The 16,437-nt window shown below is 37.0% G+C and overlaps 1 protein-coding gene across 3 annotated transcripts in view; it reads left to right on the top strand.

The window, feature by feature from the left end:
- The window catches only part of LRRC39 (leucine rich repeat containing 39), a 29,212-nt gene that overhangs the window by 9,630 nt on the left and 3,145 nt on the right, over nt 1–16,437 (top strand). For all 3 annotated transcript variants that reach the window (XM_063625624.1, XM_063625623.1, XM_063625622.1), the window contains 6 exons: nt 7,457–7,562; nt 8,581–8,737; nt 9,638–9,774; nt 11,693–11,838; nt 12,807–12,959; nt 15,506–15,645. In XM_063625624.1, the coding sequence (XP_063481694.1) occupies nt 7,457–7,562; nt 8,581–8,737; nt 9,638–9,774; nt 11,693–11,838; nt 12,807–12,959; nt 15,506–15,645 (839 nt within the window). The remainder of the gene's footprint in view (nt 1–7,456; nt 7,563–8,580; nt 8,738–9,637; nt 9,775–11,692; nt 11,839–12,806; nt 12,960–15,505; nt 15,646–16,437) is intronic.

Raw genomic sequence — 16,437 nt, 5'->3', positions numbered from 1 at the left:
ATAGGGAAGTGAGGCTGTTCTGAAGACAGTCAATGCAAAGCCTCAACATCTTTTAAAAGTCAGCTTTTTTTTTTTTTTTATCACCTTCCACTGTTAATCCCTGTGTCAGTCTGATCCTCGGATTAGCTTCCTTCAATGTTATGACTGATGCACTTCCAGGCATCACAGCCAATCATCATTATGTTTTCAGAAAAGTGGAAACTATTTTTTTCTATTTCTTCTTTAAGAGTAAGGAAATCTTTCACAGAGGGTCCCCAACAAACCTCTCCTTCACTTCTATTGGCCAGAATTGGATCATTTGTACACATCTAACCCAGTTACCTTCTAGGGGAATGAGACTGATTGGTTTAGACAAATTAAGATTCATCCCTGGTGTATTAGTCCGTTTTCATGCTGCTGATAAAGACATACCTGAGACTGGGTAATTTATAAAGCAAAGAGGCTTAATTGACTCATAGTTCCACATGGCTGGGGAGGCCTCACATTCATGGTGGAAGATGAAGAAAGAGCAAAGGGACATCTTACATGGCAGCTGGCAAAGAGAGAATGAGGACCAAGTGAAAGTGGAAACCTCTTATAAAACCATTGTCTTGGTGATTAACATTTGGCTCCTCACTACTTATGCAAATTTCTGCAGCCAGCTTAAATTTCTCCTCAGAAAATGGGTTTTTCTTTTCTATCACATCCTCAGGCTGCAAATTTTCTGAATTTTTATGCTCTGTTTCCCTTTTAAAACTGAATGCTTTTAACAGCACCCAAGTCACCTCTTGAATGCTTTGCTGCTTAGAAATGTCTTCCTTCAGATACCCTAAATCATCTTCTTCAAGTTCAAAGTTCCACAGATCTCTAGGGCAGGGGCAAAATGCTGCCATTCTCTTTGCTAAAACATAGCAAGAGTGAACTTTACTCCAGTTCCCAACAACTTCCTCATCTCCATCTGTGATCACCTCAGCCTGGATTTCATTGTCCATATCATTATCAGCATTTTGGTCAAAGCCATTGAACAAGTCTCTAGGAAGTTCCAAACTTTCTCACATTTTCTTTTCTTCTTCTGAGCCATCCAGCTGTTCCAACCTCTGCCTGTTACCCAGTTCCAAAGTCACTTCCACATTTTTGGGTATCTTTACAGCAGTGCCACACTCTATCAGTACCAATTTACTATTTTAGTCCATTTTCACACTGCTGATAAAGACATACCTGAGACTGGGTAATTTATAAAGAAAAGAGGTTTAATTGACTCACAGTTCCACATGGCTGGGGAGGCCTCACAATCATGGTGGAATACAAAGGAAGAGCAAAGGGACATCTTACATGGCAGTGAGCAAAGAGAGAATGGGAACCAAATGAAAGGGGAATCCTTAGCCGGACATGGTGGCTCACACCTGTAATCCCAGCACCTTGGGAGGCTGAGGTGGCTGGATCACTTGAGGTCAGGAGTTTGAGATGAGCCCGACCAACATGGTGAAACTCCATCTCTACTAAATACAAAAAATTAGTTGGGAGTGGTGGTGTGTGCCTGTAATCCCAGCTACTTGGGAGCCTGAGGCAGGAGAATTGCTTGAACCTGGGAGGCAGAGGTTGCAGTGAGCCAAGGTTGCACCATTGCACTCCAGCCTGGACAACAAGAGTGAAACTCCATCTCAAAAAAAAAAAGAAAGGGGAAACCTCTTATAAAACCATCAGATCTTGAGATCTTGGGAGAGAGAATGAGAACAGTATAAGGGAAACTGCCCCCGTGATTCAATTATCTCCCACTGGGACCCTCCCACAACACGTGGGAATTATGGAAGCCACAATTCAAGATGAGATTTGGGTGGGGACATAGCCAAACCATATCACCTGGATTACTTGATAAACACTTGGACTTGGAAGCAATTGGTATTCTTCCAGTAAACAAGGGTGGGGGGCAAGAAGCTACTAATAAGCAATGATTTGTGTTGCTAAATATCTGTAAAAACAAAAGATTTTGACAGGGAGGAATAATTTTTCCCACTTAGTTTTTAGTAAATGTGCAGACATAGCAAGATTCGTGTTCAAAGTGGATTCTGCAAGGATAGGGAGGGAAGCCCAAGGTCAAGCCTGGTCAAGCAGAGGTTGTGGAGCCTGACTAAAGTTTTGATAAAAGGGATCTTTGTCATTAAGAATCACTTAATTTCAGAAATTTCAGAAGTTCTCTATATAGGAATAATGAGTGTGCAGTCTTGCCCTTACTTACTGCTTGTTCTTTTTTGGCATCATCTATTTTATGATTAGGGAGGAGGATTCTCTGTTAGCAAAATGTAATTTCCAAAAGTTAAGTTAGACCAAAATCAGCTTCTACTTTTAGAAACATTACATGGAATTTGTGTAATGTAGTTTTTCAAAGCACCTTTCCCTTAATCTTAAAACAATTGCATTGTAAAATCATTGTACAGTGTTATAAAGCTTGGATTGTGGTTAAAATTAAGTATAAACTACTTTAAAAGTAAATTATATAGAGATCAAAGTTTAGGTTTAAAACCTGTAATATAACTAAATAAATAATTTTCCAGGTATGCTGGCTTGTGCCTATAATCCCAGCACTTTGGCAGGCTAAGGTAGGAGGATCTCTTGAGCCCAATGAGTTTGAGACCAGACTGGGCAACTAGCGAGACCCCATCTCTAAAACAAAAAGTTAGCTGGGCATGGTGGCATGCACCTGTAGTCCCCGTTACTTGGGAGGCAGAGGGGTGAGGCGGGAGGATCGATTGTGCCCTGGAGGTCAAGGCTGCAGTAAGTTACAATCACACCCACTGCACTCCAGCCTGGGTGTCAGAGCAAGACACTGTCTCATAAAAAAAAAAAAAGAAAAAATTAATAAATAAACAACCATAACTGATGCAAAATGGTAAGAATCTGAGAGACCTTTTAAAGTGAGACAGAGAAGCTGATTGCCAGAGAAAAGGCTAATTGGAAAATTCATAGAAATTTAAAACTGACCAAAGGTAACCCAAAGAAATGTCCTGACTTTTTTACTCTGCTCTGAAATAGAGCAGTGTGTCTCAAACTTGTCTGTGTAGAAATCCCATAGGGATCTTATTAAAATAGCTTATGAGTTAGTAAGTCTGGGGTAGGACCAAGAGTCTGGATTTCTAACAACCTCCCAGGAGACAATGATGCTGCTGTTCTGCAAATCACACTGAGTGGCAAGGAAGTAGACAAAAGAAGCAGATTTGAAAGTGGTCAGTACACAGGCAAGGGGTAAGAAGGGTAAGAATGTAATCTATGCTTCTTCTTTCAGCTAAAAGTGGCTAAAGCTTTAGCTAAAAAATGAAAGAAAATAAAAGCCTACAGTTTAAACAGAAATTATGTTTTCTCCCTTTTGATGCCAAGCTCCTTGAAAAAATCAAGTACTTAGGTAATGGTTGGTGTGGCAATATCGGAAAAAGGCCTTATTCTATGATAAAATTTGTAGAATCAAATTTTATTTTTTTAGAGACAGAGTCTCACTCTGTCATCTAGGCCGGAGTGTATTGGCACAATCTTGGCTCATTGCAACCTCTGCCTCCTGGGTTCAAGTGATTTTCCTGCCTCAGCCTCCCGAGTAGCTGGGATTACAGGCCCACACCATCATGCCCAGCTAATTTTTGTATATTTAGTGGAGATGGGGTTTTACCATGTTGGCCAGGCTGGTCTTAAACTCCTAACCTCAAGTGATCCACCTGCTTTGGCCTCACAAAGTGTTGGGATTACAAGTGCGAGCCACTACGCCCAGCCTCAAAAGGGTTTTAGAAGAGTTATAAAATTTCGATTAGAGATGTGAAAGAATATCAAGATTAAAATAAGCAGTTTCACATCTGTAATCCCAGTGCTTTGGGAGGCTGAGGCGGGAGGATTGCTTGAGCTCAGGAGTTCGAGACCAGACTGGGCAACATAGAGACAGCCTTTCTCAATTTTTTTTTTTTTTTTTAGAAAAAGCTGTATAGGAATTATAGAATATTTGAGCTGGAAAATACATAGATATCATTTAATTATAACCTCACATTTTATAGGTAAGGCCCACAGATGGGGGATGTCTTGCTCAAGGTAACCAAATTAATAAATGGTATATTCTGGACTTAGATCATAAAAATACAGAGCCAGAAAGAATTTAGTGATCATTACAGAGATGGAAATAGATTTTTCTAATAATAGCCTGACCGTAAACTCAGTAAGGAGAGAGATTTTGTATCTCCAATGTCTAGTACTTGGCTATAATGGTTACTGGATTAATTCCTTAAGTTAAAGGTCAAGGAATAAGATTCCTAATTTACTTGTTACTAAATCTTGCTCTGAATTTCATTTCTTTCTTAGTAATAATTAATAACCATTAAGCCCATTGTTTGAATAGTTCTATTTTTATAATAAGTGATATAATTGAATAGCTGACATTATACATTTTTTCTTAGTTATCCACATCTATGGGAAGCTTAGCTGTTTAGATCAGAGGGCCACACATATCCTACTGCCACAGGGCACCTGTTAGCAGATTAAATTTTAGGCAAGTGATAGATTAAAATACACAGATACTAAGAGAAGTATTTTACAAACCCAAATACTTAAAGACAGCAAATTCAACACTTTGTTTACTTTTGGCTTTCTGTTCATTAAAATAAAATCCATATTGAAGATCAGTTAATATGCAAAACTGCTAAAAATATGTATTAACTCTCACAATGTCAAGAGATTTCTGGCAAACAAATATTCAAATTAGTTAAACCTCATGCTTTGAGGACTGCTTATATTTATTATGTATCCTTTTAACAGGCTAAAATTTCAAAATTTTCAATTCTAAACTTACTCACTTTTTCATGAGTGAATAATTTTCTGGGATAGAAATAGCTTTTTGCAAAAGGTTTTCCAGTTTCTTTTTTTTTTTTTTTGAGACAGAGTCTCGTTCTGTCACCCAGGCTGGAGTAAAGTGGTGCAATCTTGGCTCACTGCAACCTTTGCATCCCAGGTTCAAGCAATTCTCCTGCCTTATCCTTCCTAGTAGCTGGGACTACAGGCACGCATCACCACACCCGGCTAATTTTTGTATGTTTAACGGAGATGGGGTTTCATCATGTTGGCCAGGATGGTCTCGAACTCCACTCGCCTCAGCATTCCAAAAGTGCTGGGATTACAGGCATGAGCCACTGTGCCTGGCCGGTTTTCCAGTTTCTAGTTTGCATTTTTCTAGTTTGAGATCAGTCTTATGTTTGCAATAGATCAAAAATCAATAGGAATGTGCTTCAGAATGACAAAGATTTTATACATTTTTATATGTAAAAAGTAAAGACTAGATAAAATTAACATGTAGTAAGATGAAATTGAATTCTGAAGTTGAACTGTATTCTTTGCAAGCCATTACAAAGTCTATTAAATATCTGTACATAACTCCCCAGGAAAATGCAAATCAAACCCACAATCAGATATCATTCGCACCCACTAGATGGCTATAATAAAAAAGAGGGACAATAGCAAATATTGGTGAGGATGTGAAGAAATCAGAACTTTGATATGCCACTGGTGGGAATGTAAAATGGTGCAGCCATTTTGGAAACAGCTTGGCAGTTTCTGAAAATGTTAAACATAGCCAGGCACGGTGGTTCACGCCTGTAATCCCAGCACTTTGGGTGGCCAAGGCAGGCGGGTTGCTTGAGTTTAGGAGTTTGAGACCAGCCTGGGCAACATGGCAAAACCCTGTCTCCACAAACAATACAAAAATTAGCTGGGCGTCGTGGAGCATGCCTGTAGTCCCAGCTACTCAGGAAGCTGAAGTGGGAGGATCACTTGTGCCTGGGAGGTTGAAGCTGCAGTGAGCTGTGATGGTGCCACTGCACTCCTGCCTGGGTGACAGAGCCAGACTTTGTCTCAAAAAAAGAAAAATGTTAAACATAAAGTTACCGTATGACTCAGCAATTCTACTCCTAGGAATATACCCAAGAAAAATGAAAACACGGTCACACAAAAATTTGTACATCAATATTCATAGCAGCATTATTCCAAATAGCCAATAGTGGAATTAACCCAATGTCCATCAGTTGATGAACTGGTAAACAAAATGTGGTAGATTCATACAGTGGAATCATTCTGCCACAAAAAGGAATGAAGTACTAATACATGCTACAGCATGGATGAACTTTGAAAAAAACAATGCTAAGTGAAAGAAGCAGACACAAAGGCTACATATTGTATGATCACATTTAAATAAAGTGTCCAGGATAGGAAATCCATATACAAAAAGTAGATTAGTGATTACCAAGAGGTATGAGAGGGAAGAATGGAGAGTGACTGCTAATGGGTATGGAGTTTCCTTTTGAGTGATAAAATGCTTTGGTATTAGATAGTGATGATAGTTGCACAACTCTGTGAATATACCAAAATTTACTGAATTGTGTACTTAAAAAAGTAATTTTTACAGTATGTTTATCAGACCTCAAAAAAGTTATTATTAATAAAATCTATAGAGAGTTATGATACTTTAAAAAAATTTAAAAATAGGGCATTTGTGGTACTAATCATATTTATAATTCTTGCAAAATAAGTTATTGTCTGATTTCCAGGTACCAATAGTCAAATGGTTGTTTTTGATTGGTCATTTAAAAAAATATATATAAGGACGGGCACGGTGGCTCATGCTTGTAATCCCAGCACTTTGGGAGGCCGAGGCGGGCGCATCACGAGGTCAGGAGATCGAGACCACGGTGAAACCCTGTCCCTACTAAAAATACAAAAAATTAGCCGGGCGTGGTGGCGGGCGCCTGTAGTCCCAGCTACTTGGAGAGGCTGAGGCAGGAGAATGGCATGAACCCGGGAGGCGGAGCTTGCAGTGAGCCGAGATTGCGCCACTGAACTCCAGCCTGGCCAACAGAGAGAGACTCTGTCTCAAAAAAAAAAAAAAAAAAATATATATATATATATATAAAAGTGGCTGGGCGTGTTGGCTTACATGTGTAATCCCAACACTTTAGGAGGCCGAGGCTGGTGGATCACAAGGTCGGGAGTTCGAGACCAGCCTGGCCAACATGTTGAAAACCCATCTCTACTAAAAATACAAAAAATTAGCTGGGTGTGGTGGTGGACGCCTGTAATCCTGGCTACTTGGGAGTCTGAGGCAGGAGAATCACTTGAAACTGGAAGGCAGAGGTTGCAGTGGGCCAAGATTGGACCACTGCACTCCAGCCCGGGCAAAAGAGCGAAACTCTATCTCAAAAAAAAAAAAAAAAAAAAAAAATATATATATATATATATATATATATTTATAAATATATATATATATAAAATCAAAGTTCTGATTTCTTCACATCCTCACCAATATTTGCTATTGTCCCTCTTTTTTATTATAGCCATCTAGTGGGTGCGAATGATATATATATATATATATATATATATATATATATATATATATATATATATAAAGTGAATGCCACTTATGTAATTGTCTACAAACTAAAATGATTTCCTGGCTTCCTAGGCTAGTGCGGATCTGGGAAGAACGAGTAAGCTTAACCAAGCTAAGAGAAAAGGTCACCAGGGAAGATGGAAGAGTCATTTTGAAGATAGAAAAAGAGGAATGGAAGGTAAGCTTTTATAGAATATTTGATTTTCCACATTTTGCATTTTGTGAGTCAATTGAGAGAATGATTCTGAGACTGTGTAATTAAGACTAGAATAGTTAGAAACTAATTTTAATAATACACCAAATGAATTTGAGCAACATGAGCAACTGAAAAGAAACACAACTTCATAATTATTTTGCAAAAGTTCAGTTTGCTTCAACCCTGCCTAAACCTCAATCATTTGTGATATTTCTCCTATTAATCCTTCTTATAGCAACCTCTCATTTCCCATAAAAAAGATAACCATCTGCCTAATAAAAAGAATATTGCTTTTCCAAAGAAATGCTCAGTTAAAACTTTAAAAAATAGTATTTTCAGTGGGTCTACCACCTAACTCATATTCTTTCTTCCCTTTACACACAAACTCACAGTTGGTTAATTATATTAGGCATACTCTAATTTTTATAAGAGCTTCTAACTCTTGGGTCAGTGTTTATGTTTTATGTCAGTGTTTAGAGTTAGCTCCTTTATATTCTCTACTGGCTATTTTAGGCTGAAAGGGAAAAGGCACAGAGTTCAGAATAGTTGAAACTCTTAGAATTCTCAAATTAAAAATAAATCTTTTAAAATATTCATATATTTCAAAACAGAAGTGGAAAAGCAGTTTGAATTATTGATTGAAATTATTTTTTTGGATTGTCTCATTTTCAATAATATATATGTACTTTAGGAAAGCCTAATACTGCGTAACAGAATCATCAGGACATACTGGATGTGTGTACATTATTGATCAAAATATTTTTGTTTATTCTATCATGACTGGGGTTTGAAGGTTCAGCCAAAAAAAAAAAAAGAAAAAAAAAAAGTAAAGATCTTAAAACCCGGAAGTCACACAAAGCACTTGGAAAAGTAACCCATTAAGGAAAACAAATTCCAAATATTCCAAAGTGCTTGTATAAGTCAAATATCACATTTCAGGGTGGCGTGATACTAAAACAATTTAAGTAATATACCACGACCATCATTTCTTTTACTGTAGACCCTCCCTTCTTCTCTGCTGAAACTCAATCAACTACAGGAATGGCAACTTCATAGAACTGGTTTGCTGAAAATTCCTGAATTCATTGGAAGATTCCAGAACCTCATTGTGTTAGATTTATCTCGAAACACAATTTCAGAGATACCTCCAGGGATTGGTAAGAAAGATTACTTTTATTCATGTGCTATTTTATCCACCTGCAGATGTGCTTTTTATTAAGATTTTTTTGGATACATGGAATAAAGACCTCTTTATATAGCCCTCAACCTTGAGAAATTTTAAACATTTAATCTAAATTGAAGCTTCTAGAGGATTCAAGTTTCTGGATTTACTGAGGTGATTCAAGATGAGATTTCAATGAGAGAAAAGCCTGTTTGGAAATATCCTGTAGATTCTTGGAACAATGTTGTCGGCTCAGCTATCCCTCTTAGGAAACAACAGGTTGAAGGCAATAAAGCAAAACAAGAAGATTCCTCAAACGGGGAAAAAAAATCCAAATAAAAAATTGCTGAGGATTTTGTATAGATAAAACAAAATGAAAATAGTTTTGGATTTTTTTTTTCCTATTGCACGGATAAACTTGTCCCTTGTTTGAAGAAGGGACAGGACACAGCCTAGGAAAAGGGAAGACACTAAGAACTCCGAATTTGCCAATACAAAACTGGCAAGTAAGTTATGCTGTAGGCTGGGTGTGGTGGCTCACGCCTGTAATCCCAACACTTTGGGAGGCCAAGGCGGGAGGATCACGAGGTCAGGAGATCGAGACCATCCTGGCTAACACGGTGAAACCCCGTCTCTACTAAAAATACAAAAAATCAGCTGGGCGCGGTGGCGCCTGTAGTCCCAGCTACGCGGGAAGCTGAGGCAGGAGAATGGTGTGAACCTGGGAGGCGGAGCTTGCAATGAGCCGAGATAGCGTCACTACACTCCAGCCTGGGTGAAAGAGCGAGATTCCATCTCAAAAAAAAAAAAAAAAAAAAGGTATGCTGTAATACCTTAGAAACTATAAAGATTATTTTATATCCAACTCCTCTCTATCGTATATTATTTTTTATAGGACTGCTTACTAGACTTCAGGAACTGATTCTCAGCTACAACAAAATCAAGACTGTCCCCAAGGAACTAAGTAATTGTGCCAGCTTGGAGAAACTAGAACTGGCTGTTAACAGAGATATATGTGATCTTCCACAAGAGGTTAGAAAGATATAAATACCTATGATTGTATTTTCCATCTGCAGTAGTTGACCTCTCAATGTGTGGTTGTTAACAATAATAAAGCTAATGAGAAAATTCTATGTATTTCAGAAAAAATATTTAGAGAAAACCATTTCCTTAAGTATAATACAGGTTTTTAATTGGAGAAAGATTTAGTGTAAAAGATACTTCTATTATTATCACAGTACTGACATCATTTGTTAAACTGTGATCTCCTTGAAGGCCAGGATGAGAGTTGTATTATAGTCTCAGAATTGAGGACAGAGCCTAGGTTGTAGTGATTACTTAAATGCTTTTTGAATTAATAAATGGTTATCATAAAGCACAGACAATGTGGTGATAGCAATGGAACTGGAATGCCTCCAAACTTTGATTTGGTATGATGTCTTTTATTAGTCAAACCAAATTGATCATATAAAAATAAAGACATTTGTATTACTTTTTGAAAATATTTAATGCTCTTAGAATCAGTGAAGAAGTTTCCATGGTGCTTTGGCTTTGAAAACAATGACTTTACAAGATAAAAGTTAAGAAAAATAATAAAATAAAATAGACTATTCCCTTCTCCCACTTTATCTTAATTAGTATATCAGACTTTTCTTCCAAACCAGCAAACTTGTCACCAACAATTGTTGCTCCTGCAAATAAAACATAGTGTATACATATACATTATATCTTCTAATAGTTCAATTTAATGAAATGTATACCCTTGTGTATTAGTCTGTTCTCACGCTGCTGATAAAGACATACTCAAGACTGGGTAATTAATAAAGAAAAAGAGGTTTAATGGACTCAGTTTCACGTGGCTAGGGAGACCTCACAATCATGGCAGAAGGTGAAAGGCAGGTCTTACATGGTGGCAAGAGAGAATGAGAACCAAGTGCAAAGAGAAACCCCTTATAAAACCATCAGATCTCATGAGGCTTATTCACTACCATGAGAACAGTATGGGGGAAACCATCCCCATGATTCAATTGTCTCCCACCAGGTCCCTCCCACAACACATGGGAATTATGGGAGGTACAATTCAAGATGAAATTTGGGTGGGGACACAGCCAAACCATATCACTTTGCATACAATAAAAATGATAATCATATGGATAATTTCTTACACATACAAGAGGGCCAATAAATATTTTATTTCTAACTCATATGTTTTTGTTTCTGGGTTGGCTCCATCATTATAAAAGCTATGTGATTTTGTACACTCTATTAACCACTCTTTTTTTGAGACAGAGTCTCACTCTTTTGCCCAGGTTGGAGTACAGTGGTGTGATTCTGGCTCACTGCAGCCTCAACCTCCCGGGCCCAAGCAATTCTCCCACTTCAGCCTCCTAAGTAGCTGGGACCACAGGCTTGTGCCACCATGCCCGGCTAATTTTTAAATTATTTTGTAGAGACAGGGTCTCACTATGTTGCCCAGGCTGGTCTCAAACTCCTGGACTGAAGTGATCCTCCTAACTACCAAATTGCCTACCAAAATGCTAGGATTAAAGGCATGAGCTATCCCTTTCCTCCACCACTATTATTTGGAAGTTAAATGTAGAGTTTTCCCATATAATTCTCAACTACTGGATCAAAGGAAAACATGATAATGGGTGCTTACTCTCAGCGAAAAAAAGGTTTTGCCAGGCACATTCTCTAAACCCTGGAAACTGGTTATTATGAAAGATAAATTTTCTTTGAATAGATGAACTTTCTATGAGAGCTTTCCACTTCCCTGGAGGTTATTTAGCTTTATACTTATTTTTAATTTGTTGCGGACTACTATGACTAAATAAAGCCCAAGTAAAATGTTAACATTCCTGGATGTGAAATATCTCCTTTACCAATGTGAGTCTTTTAAGTAGTTTACATTGTAGACATTTATTTTGAAAAACCTTGCTTTCTTCTTCAGCTCAGCAATCTGCTAAAACTTACTCACCTTGATCTGAGTATGAACCACTTTACTACAATCCCTCTTGCTGTGTTGAACATGCCTGCCCTTGAGTGGCTGGACATGGGAAGCAACAAACTTGAACAACTTCCTGATACTATAGAAAGGTAAAAGAAATAATTCTTTATGCTAATAATAAAAGTCTTGAAACCTCTTATGAAAAATAAGCAAGACAAATGGGATCTCAAGCATAATCAATCATAATAGGTCCAACTAGTTTGAAATACACTGTTTTAACAGAATATTTTCATTTGTTCCAAGTAAGTAAAAGGGTTTGGGAAGAAGAAAAAACTGGCTTTTTTCAAGTGATCCACCTACCTCAGCCTCCCAAAGTTCTGGGATTACATGCATGAGCCACCACGCCTGGCCTAAAGTGTCTGACTTTGAGAAATTAACAAGAATATGCCACAGTAACTACCTTGCTTAGTATATGCCAAGCACTTCTATGCACTTTACAAGTGGATGAAGAAACTAATGACAGAGATGTTAGCTAATTTGCTCAAATTAGTAAGTGGGCAAGCTAGGATTTGAACCTAGGCAGCCTGGCCCCAGAGTCCATGATGTTACACATTATGCATACTGCTTTGCTATATAAATGGGCATATTCATCATTTGATTGTTCTCTTAAGACTCTAACTCAGATTAGGTAACATTTACAGTAGTTCTTCAAGAAATCCTATGAGAATAGTGAAAGAATTCTAGAATATGTTGATTTGATTTCATTTCTATTGCCATATGATATGAGAGTTGTACTGTAGAGATGAACTTCCTGATGTGGTTTCTCTAATAACCAGGTAATGTGATGTCAGTTAACTCAGTAAGTATACTGGTTAAAGATGTTGTAAAAGACAACATTTGATTTTTAATATAAGAACCAAAGGCTGGGTGCAGTGGCTCACACCTGTAAACCCAGCACTTTAGGAGGCTGAGGGGGGAGGATAGCCTGAGCTCAGGAGTTCGGGACCATCCCGGGCAACATGATAAGACCCCTACTTCTTAAAATTATTTGTTAAAACTCCAAAACCAATGTTTTCATATTATATGTAATTAATTGTTAGAAACCTTAATTTTTCAGAATGCAAAATCTACATACGTTATGGCTGCAACGAAATGAAATAACATGCTTGCCTGAAACAATCAGCAATATGAAAAATCTGGGTACTCTTGTTCTCAGCAACAATAAACTGCAAGATATTCCAGTATGCATGGAAGAAATGGCAAATCTGAGGTAAAAAGTGGTAGGCACAAAACTGAAAAACCTTGCTTTCTGGCTGCAGAAAAAAGTAATGTAGAGAGATTGTTATTAATAAATTTCAATTGTTATTTATATGAATGGATATCTTAAAAATCTTTTCCAATGTTGAATTTCTATAATTTGATGAATAGGATTCATATAACACTGGTGTATTCAAGAAAGAATGCTTAAAACTAAAGCAGTTTGGGGTTTATCAGCTTTAAGAAATGTCCTCCATTTTAGATGTTTATCAAAGGTCTTTTATGGGGAAGAAAGTAAATGTATGAAATAATAAATGTGTGACATTTATGGGTAATGTTGGTTCTGAACAAACTTTTGAAAACTTGGTTGACAAAATTTTGAATCAACTGAAAAAAAGCATGACTTGAAATCTCTGAATGCCTTGGTTCTCAGTATTATCATTCTTTATTTATTGAATTTGTTTCTTATTAAAATATGTAGTTTTTAAGACTTTTTTCCCACAGTATTATGTAATTTTTTAGCATGGGTAGATGGGAGTGTCACTTGTATGTTATCATACAGCTGACATGTATTTTTGTCTATTCTTTATTATCTTAGTTTCATGCTATGTATGTACCATAACCAACCTATTGCCTATGAGAAACATGTAAGATAAAATATTTACAGCCATCGTTACAAGTTTATAGTGTATTTTTCTATCTTGTTTTACATGTATGTTATATAACATTCAAAAGAAATTTTTTTCTTGATTGAGAAAAGGATACAAAATGCAAAATCCATAATTTTGATAACTGAAAATTGCCAATTGATTTGCAGTACTTTATTATATTGGGTGTCTTCTCTTTTTTGGGCTTTTAGTTAGCTAATGAATGAATACATTAGACATTTTTGGGTTTTAGTTGGGATTTTACATAGCTTGCATTTTAAGTCTTTGGTTCTTTGCTGTTTGTATTAACCCATAGCATTATTTTAATAAATGTTATAATACCAACCTAAAAAAAAAAAAAAGAAATGTCCTCTGTTGGTGACATTTTCATGAAAATTACACAGCTAAAAAAACTTCATTCACAACATAAAAATCAAAAGCGTAAAAGTGTTTATTTCCTAAATAAGCACAAAGGGACAAAATTACGTTACTGATAGAAAGCAGATATATTAGTCGGAAGTGGTGGTGCATGCCTATAACAGCTACCCGGGAGGCTGAGGCTGGAGGATCGTTTGAGCCCAAGAGTTCGAGGTTGCAGTGAGCCAAGATTGCGCCACTGTACTCCAGGTTGGGAAACAGAGACTATTTCTTAAAAACAAAACAAAAACAAACAAACGAACAGCCACTAGATATAACTTTTTACTAAGTACTATCAAAACTCTGTCAAGCATTTTTTCTTTTTAAAAATTATTTTAGTTATTTTAGGTTGCTTGTATGTCTTCTTTTGGGAAATGTCTGTTCATGTCCTTTGCCCGCTTGTGGGGTTGGTTTTTTTCTTGTTGAATTGTTTGAGTTCTTTGTAGATTCTGGATATTAGTTCTTTGTCAGATGTATAATTTACATATATTTTCTCCCATTCTGTAGGTTGTCTATTAACTCTGTTGATCATTTCTTTTGCTGTGCAGAAGTTTTTCTAATTAAATCTCATTTGTCTATTTTTGGTTTTGTTATGTTTGCTTTTGAGGTCTTCATCATAAATTCTTTGCCTAGGCCAATGTCAAGAAGAGTTTTTCCTAGGATTTCTTCTAGGATTTTTACTGTTTCAGATGTGACATTTAAGTTTTAACCCATCTTGAAAGCTCCCTCAAGTATTTTTCTTCCAAAGCTTAATCTTCTGACAATTGACAATAAGAGAATACCCACTAAAACCCAAAACTTCCATAACAAAATAATTCATTTATTCACTTGTTCAGCAACTACCTGCCTTGTACTGGGTGGTGAAGACACAATGATAAGTAAGATGGACGTATATAAAATATGCAGAAACTAAGTTCATAGCACTAATTTTATATTTAAGATATGTTAAAATTGCTCTTAGAAGTTAAGCTGTATTGCATTAAATATATGCTGCAGGCCGGGCGCGGTGGCTCACACCTGTAATCCCAGCACTTTAGGAGGCTGAGGCAGGCAGATCACTTGAGGCCAGGAGTTCGAGACCAGCCTGGCCAATATGGCGAAACCCTGTCTCTACTAAAAATACAAAAATTGGCTGGGCATCGTGGTGTGCGCCTCTAGTCCCAGCTACTTGGGAGGCTGAGGCACAAGAATCACTGGAACCCGGGAGGTGGAGGGTGCCATGAGTCCAGATCGTGCCACTACACTCCAGCCTGTGCAACTAGACTAACAATTACTTTTATAAGCTTTGAAAGTAAGTTGTCTAAAGCTGGTGTTTTTTTTCTGTTAGGAAAAAAACATAGATTCTTGATATATATCACATCTCACCAAGGTGTTCAGTTATTGAAACCAGTTAAAAACGAGTAATTTAGTATATTATCATTTGACCTTTCTCCAAGGTAATAAATGTACACTTCCATGACACCTATAAAAATAGTGTTTTTTGATGAACTTCTAGGTTTGTCAACTTCAGAGACAACCCACTGAAATTGGAAGTATCACTTCCTCCCAATGAAGGCACAGATGAAGAAGAGGAACGGGAATTATTTGGCCTTCAGTTTATGCAAACATACATACAAGAGTCACGGAGAAGAGCAGGTATAAGATTTGTATATAACACAGATTAAATGTTCTTTTTTGGTAATGTGTATATCACTAACTGCTGCCTTTTGATTAATTCCTTTATATATTTCTCATTCCATCTTAAGTTTTCTGTCAAATTCTGTTCTCTTAGTCAATATTGTGGGAAGGAAAAAAGTGAAATGGAGAGAGAGGCTTTAAAGATATTCAAAGTCTTTCAAGTGGGGGAAGGAAATAAATCCTTTGGCTAAGCATCTGAAGTAAAACCGAGTGAAGACATGATTCTTAAAGCTTTGCTACCTCATTCTACCAGCTTGCCACACATAGCAGTTTGATCATGAACTGACCTTCCCTGTCATTCCATAAATAGAAAAAAAAAATTTACCTAGGGATGAAAAATATTAAGAGAACACAGTTTTTTGTTTTTTTTAAGAGATGATGTCTTACTACATTGCCCAGGCTGGAGTGAAGTGGCTATTCAAAGGCACAATCATAGCTCACTGTAGCCTTGAACTCCTGGGCTCAAGAGATCATCCTACCTCAGCCTCTGGAGTAACTGGGGCTATCAGTGCATGCCACCACATCTGGCTGAGAACACAGATATTAATCAACAAAGTGTGAGGTTTTGATATAGAGATGTCAATCACTTAGTCTCTGATAATTTTGAATTACGCTACTTTTTTTTTAATTAAGGAGGGCCTTTAAGCTAAACCAAGATCGGGGAAGAGGACAAAGTGCACAATTATTTGTTAATAAAAACAATGAAACAATAGTAATAGAAATCATAGTCTTATAATTTTAAAATGTTAA

The sequence above is a fragment of the Symphalangus syndactylus genome, chromosome 12, assembly GCF_028878055.3.
Source record: "Symphalangus syndactylus isolate Jambi chromosome 12, NHGRI_mSymSyn1-v2.1_pri, whole genome shotgun sequence".
Taxonomy (NCBI): domain Eukaryota; kingdom Metazoa; phylum Chordata; class Mammalia; order Primates; family Hylobatidae; genus Symphalangus; species Symphalangus syndactylus.
Note: the sequence above shows the minus strand (reverse complement) of the source record. Positions and strands in the feature narration are given on the sequence as shown.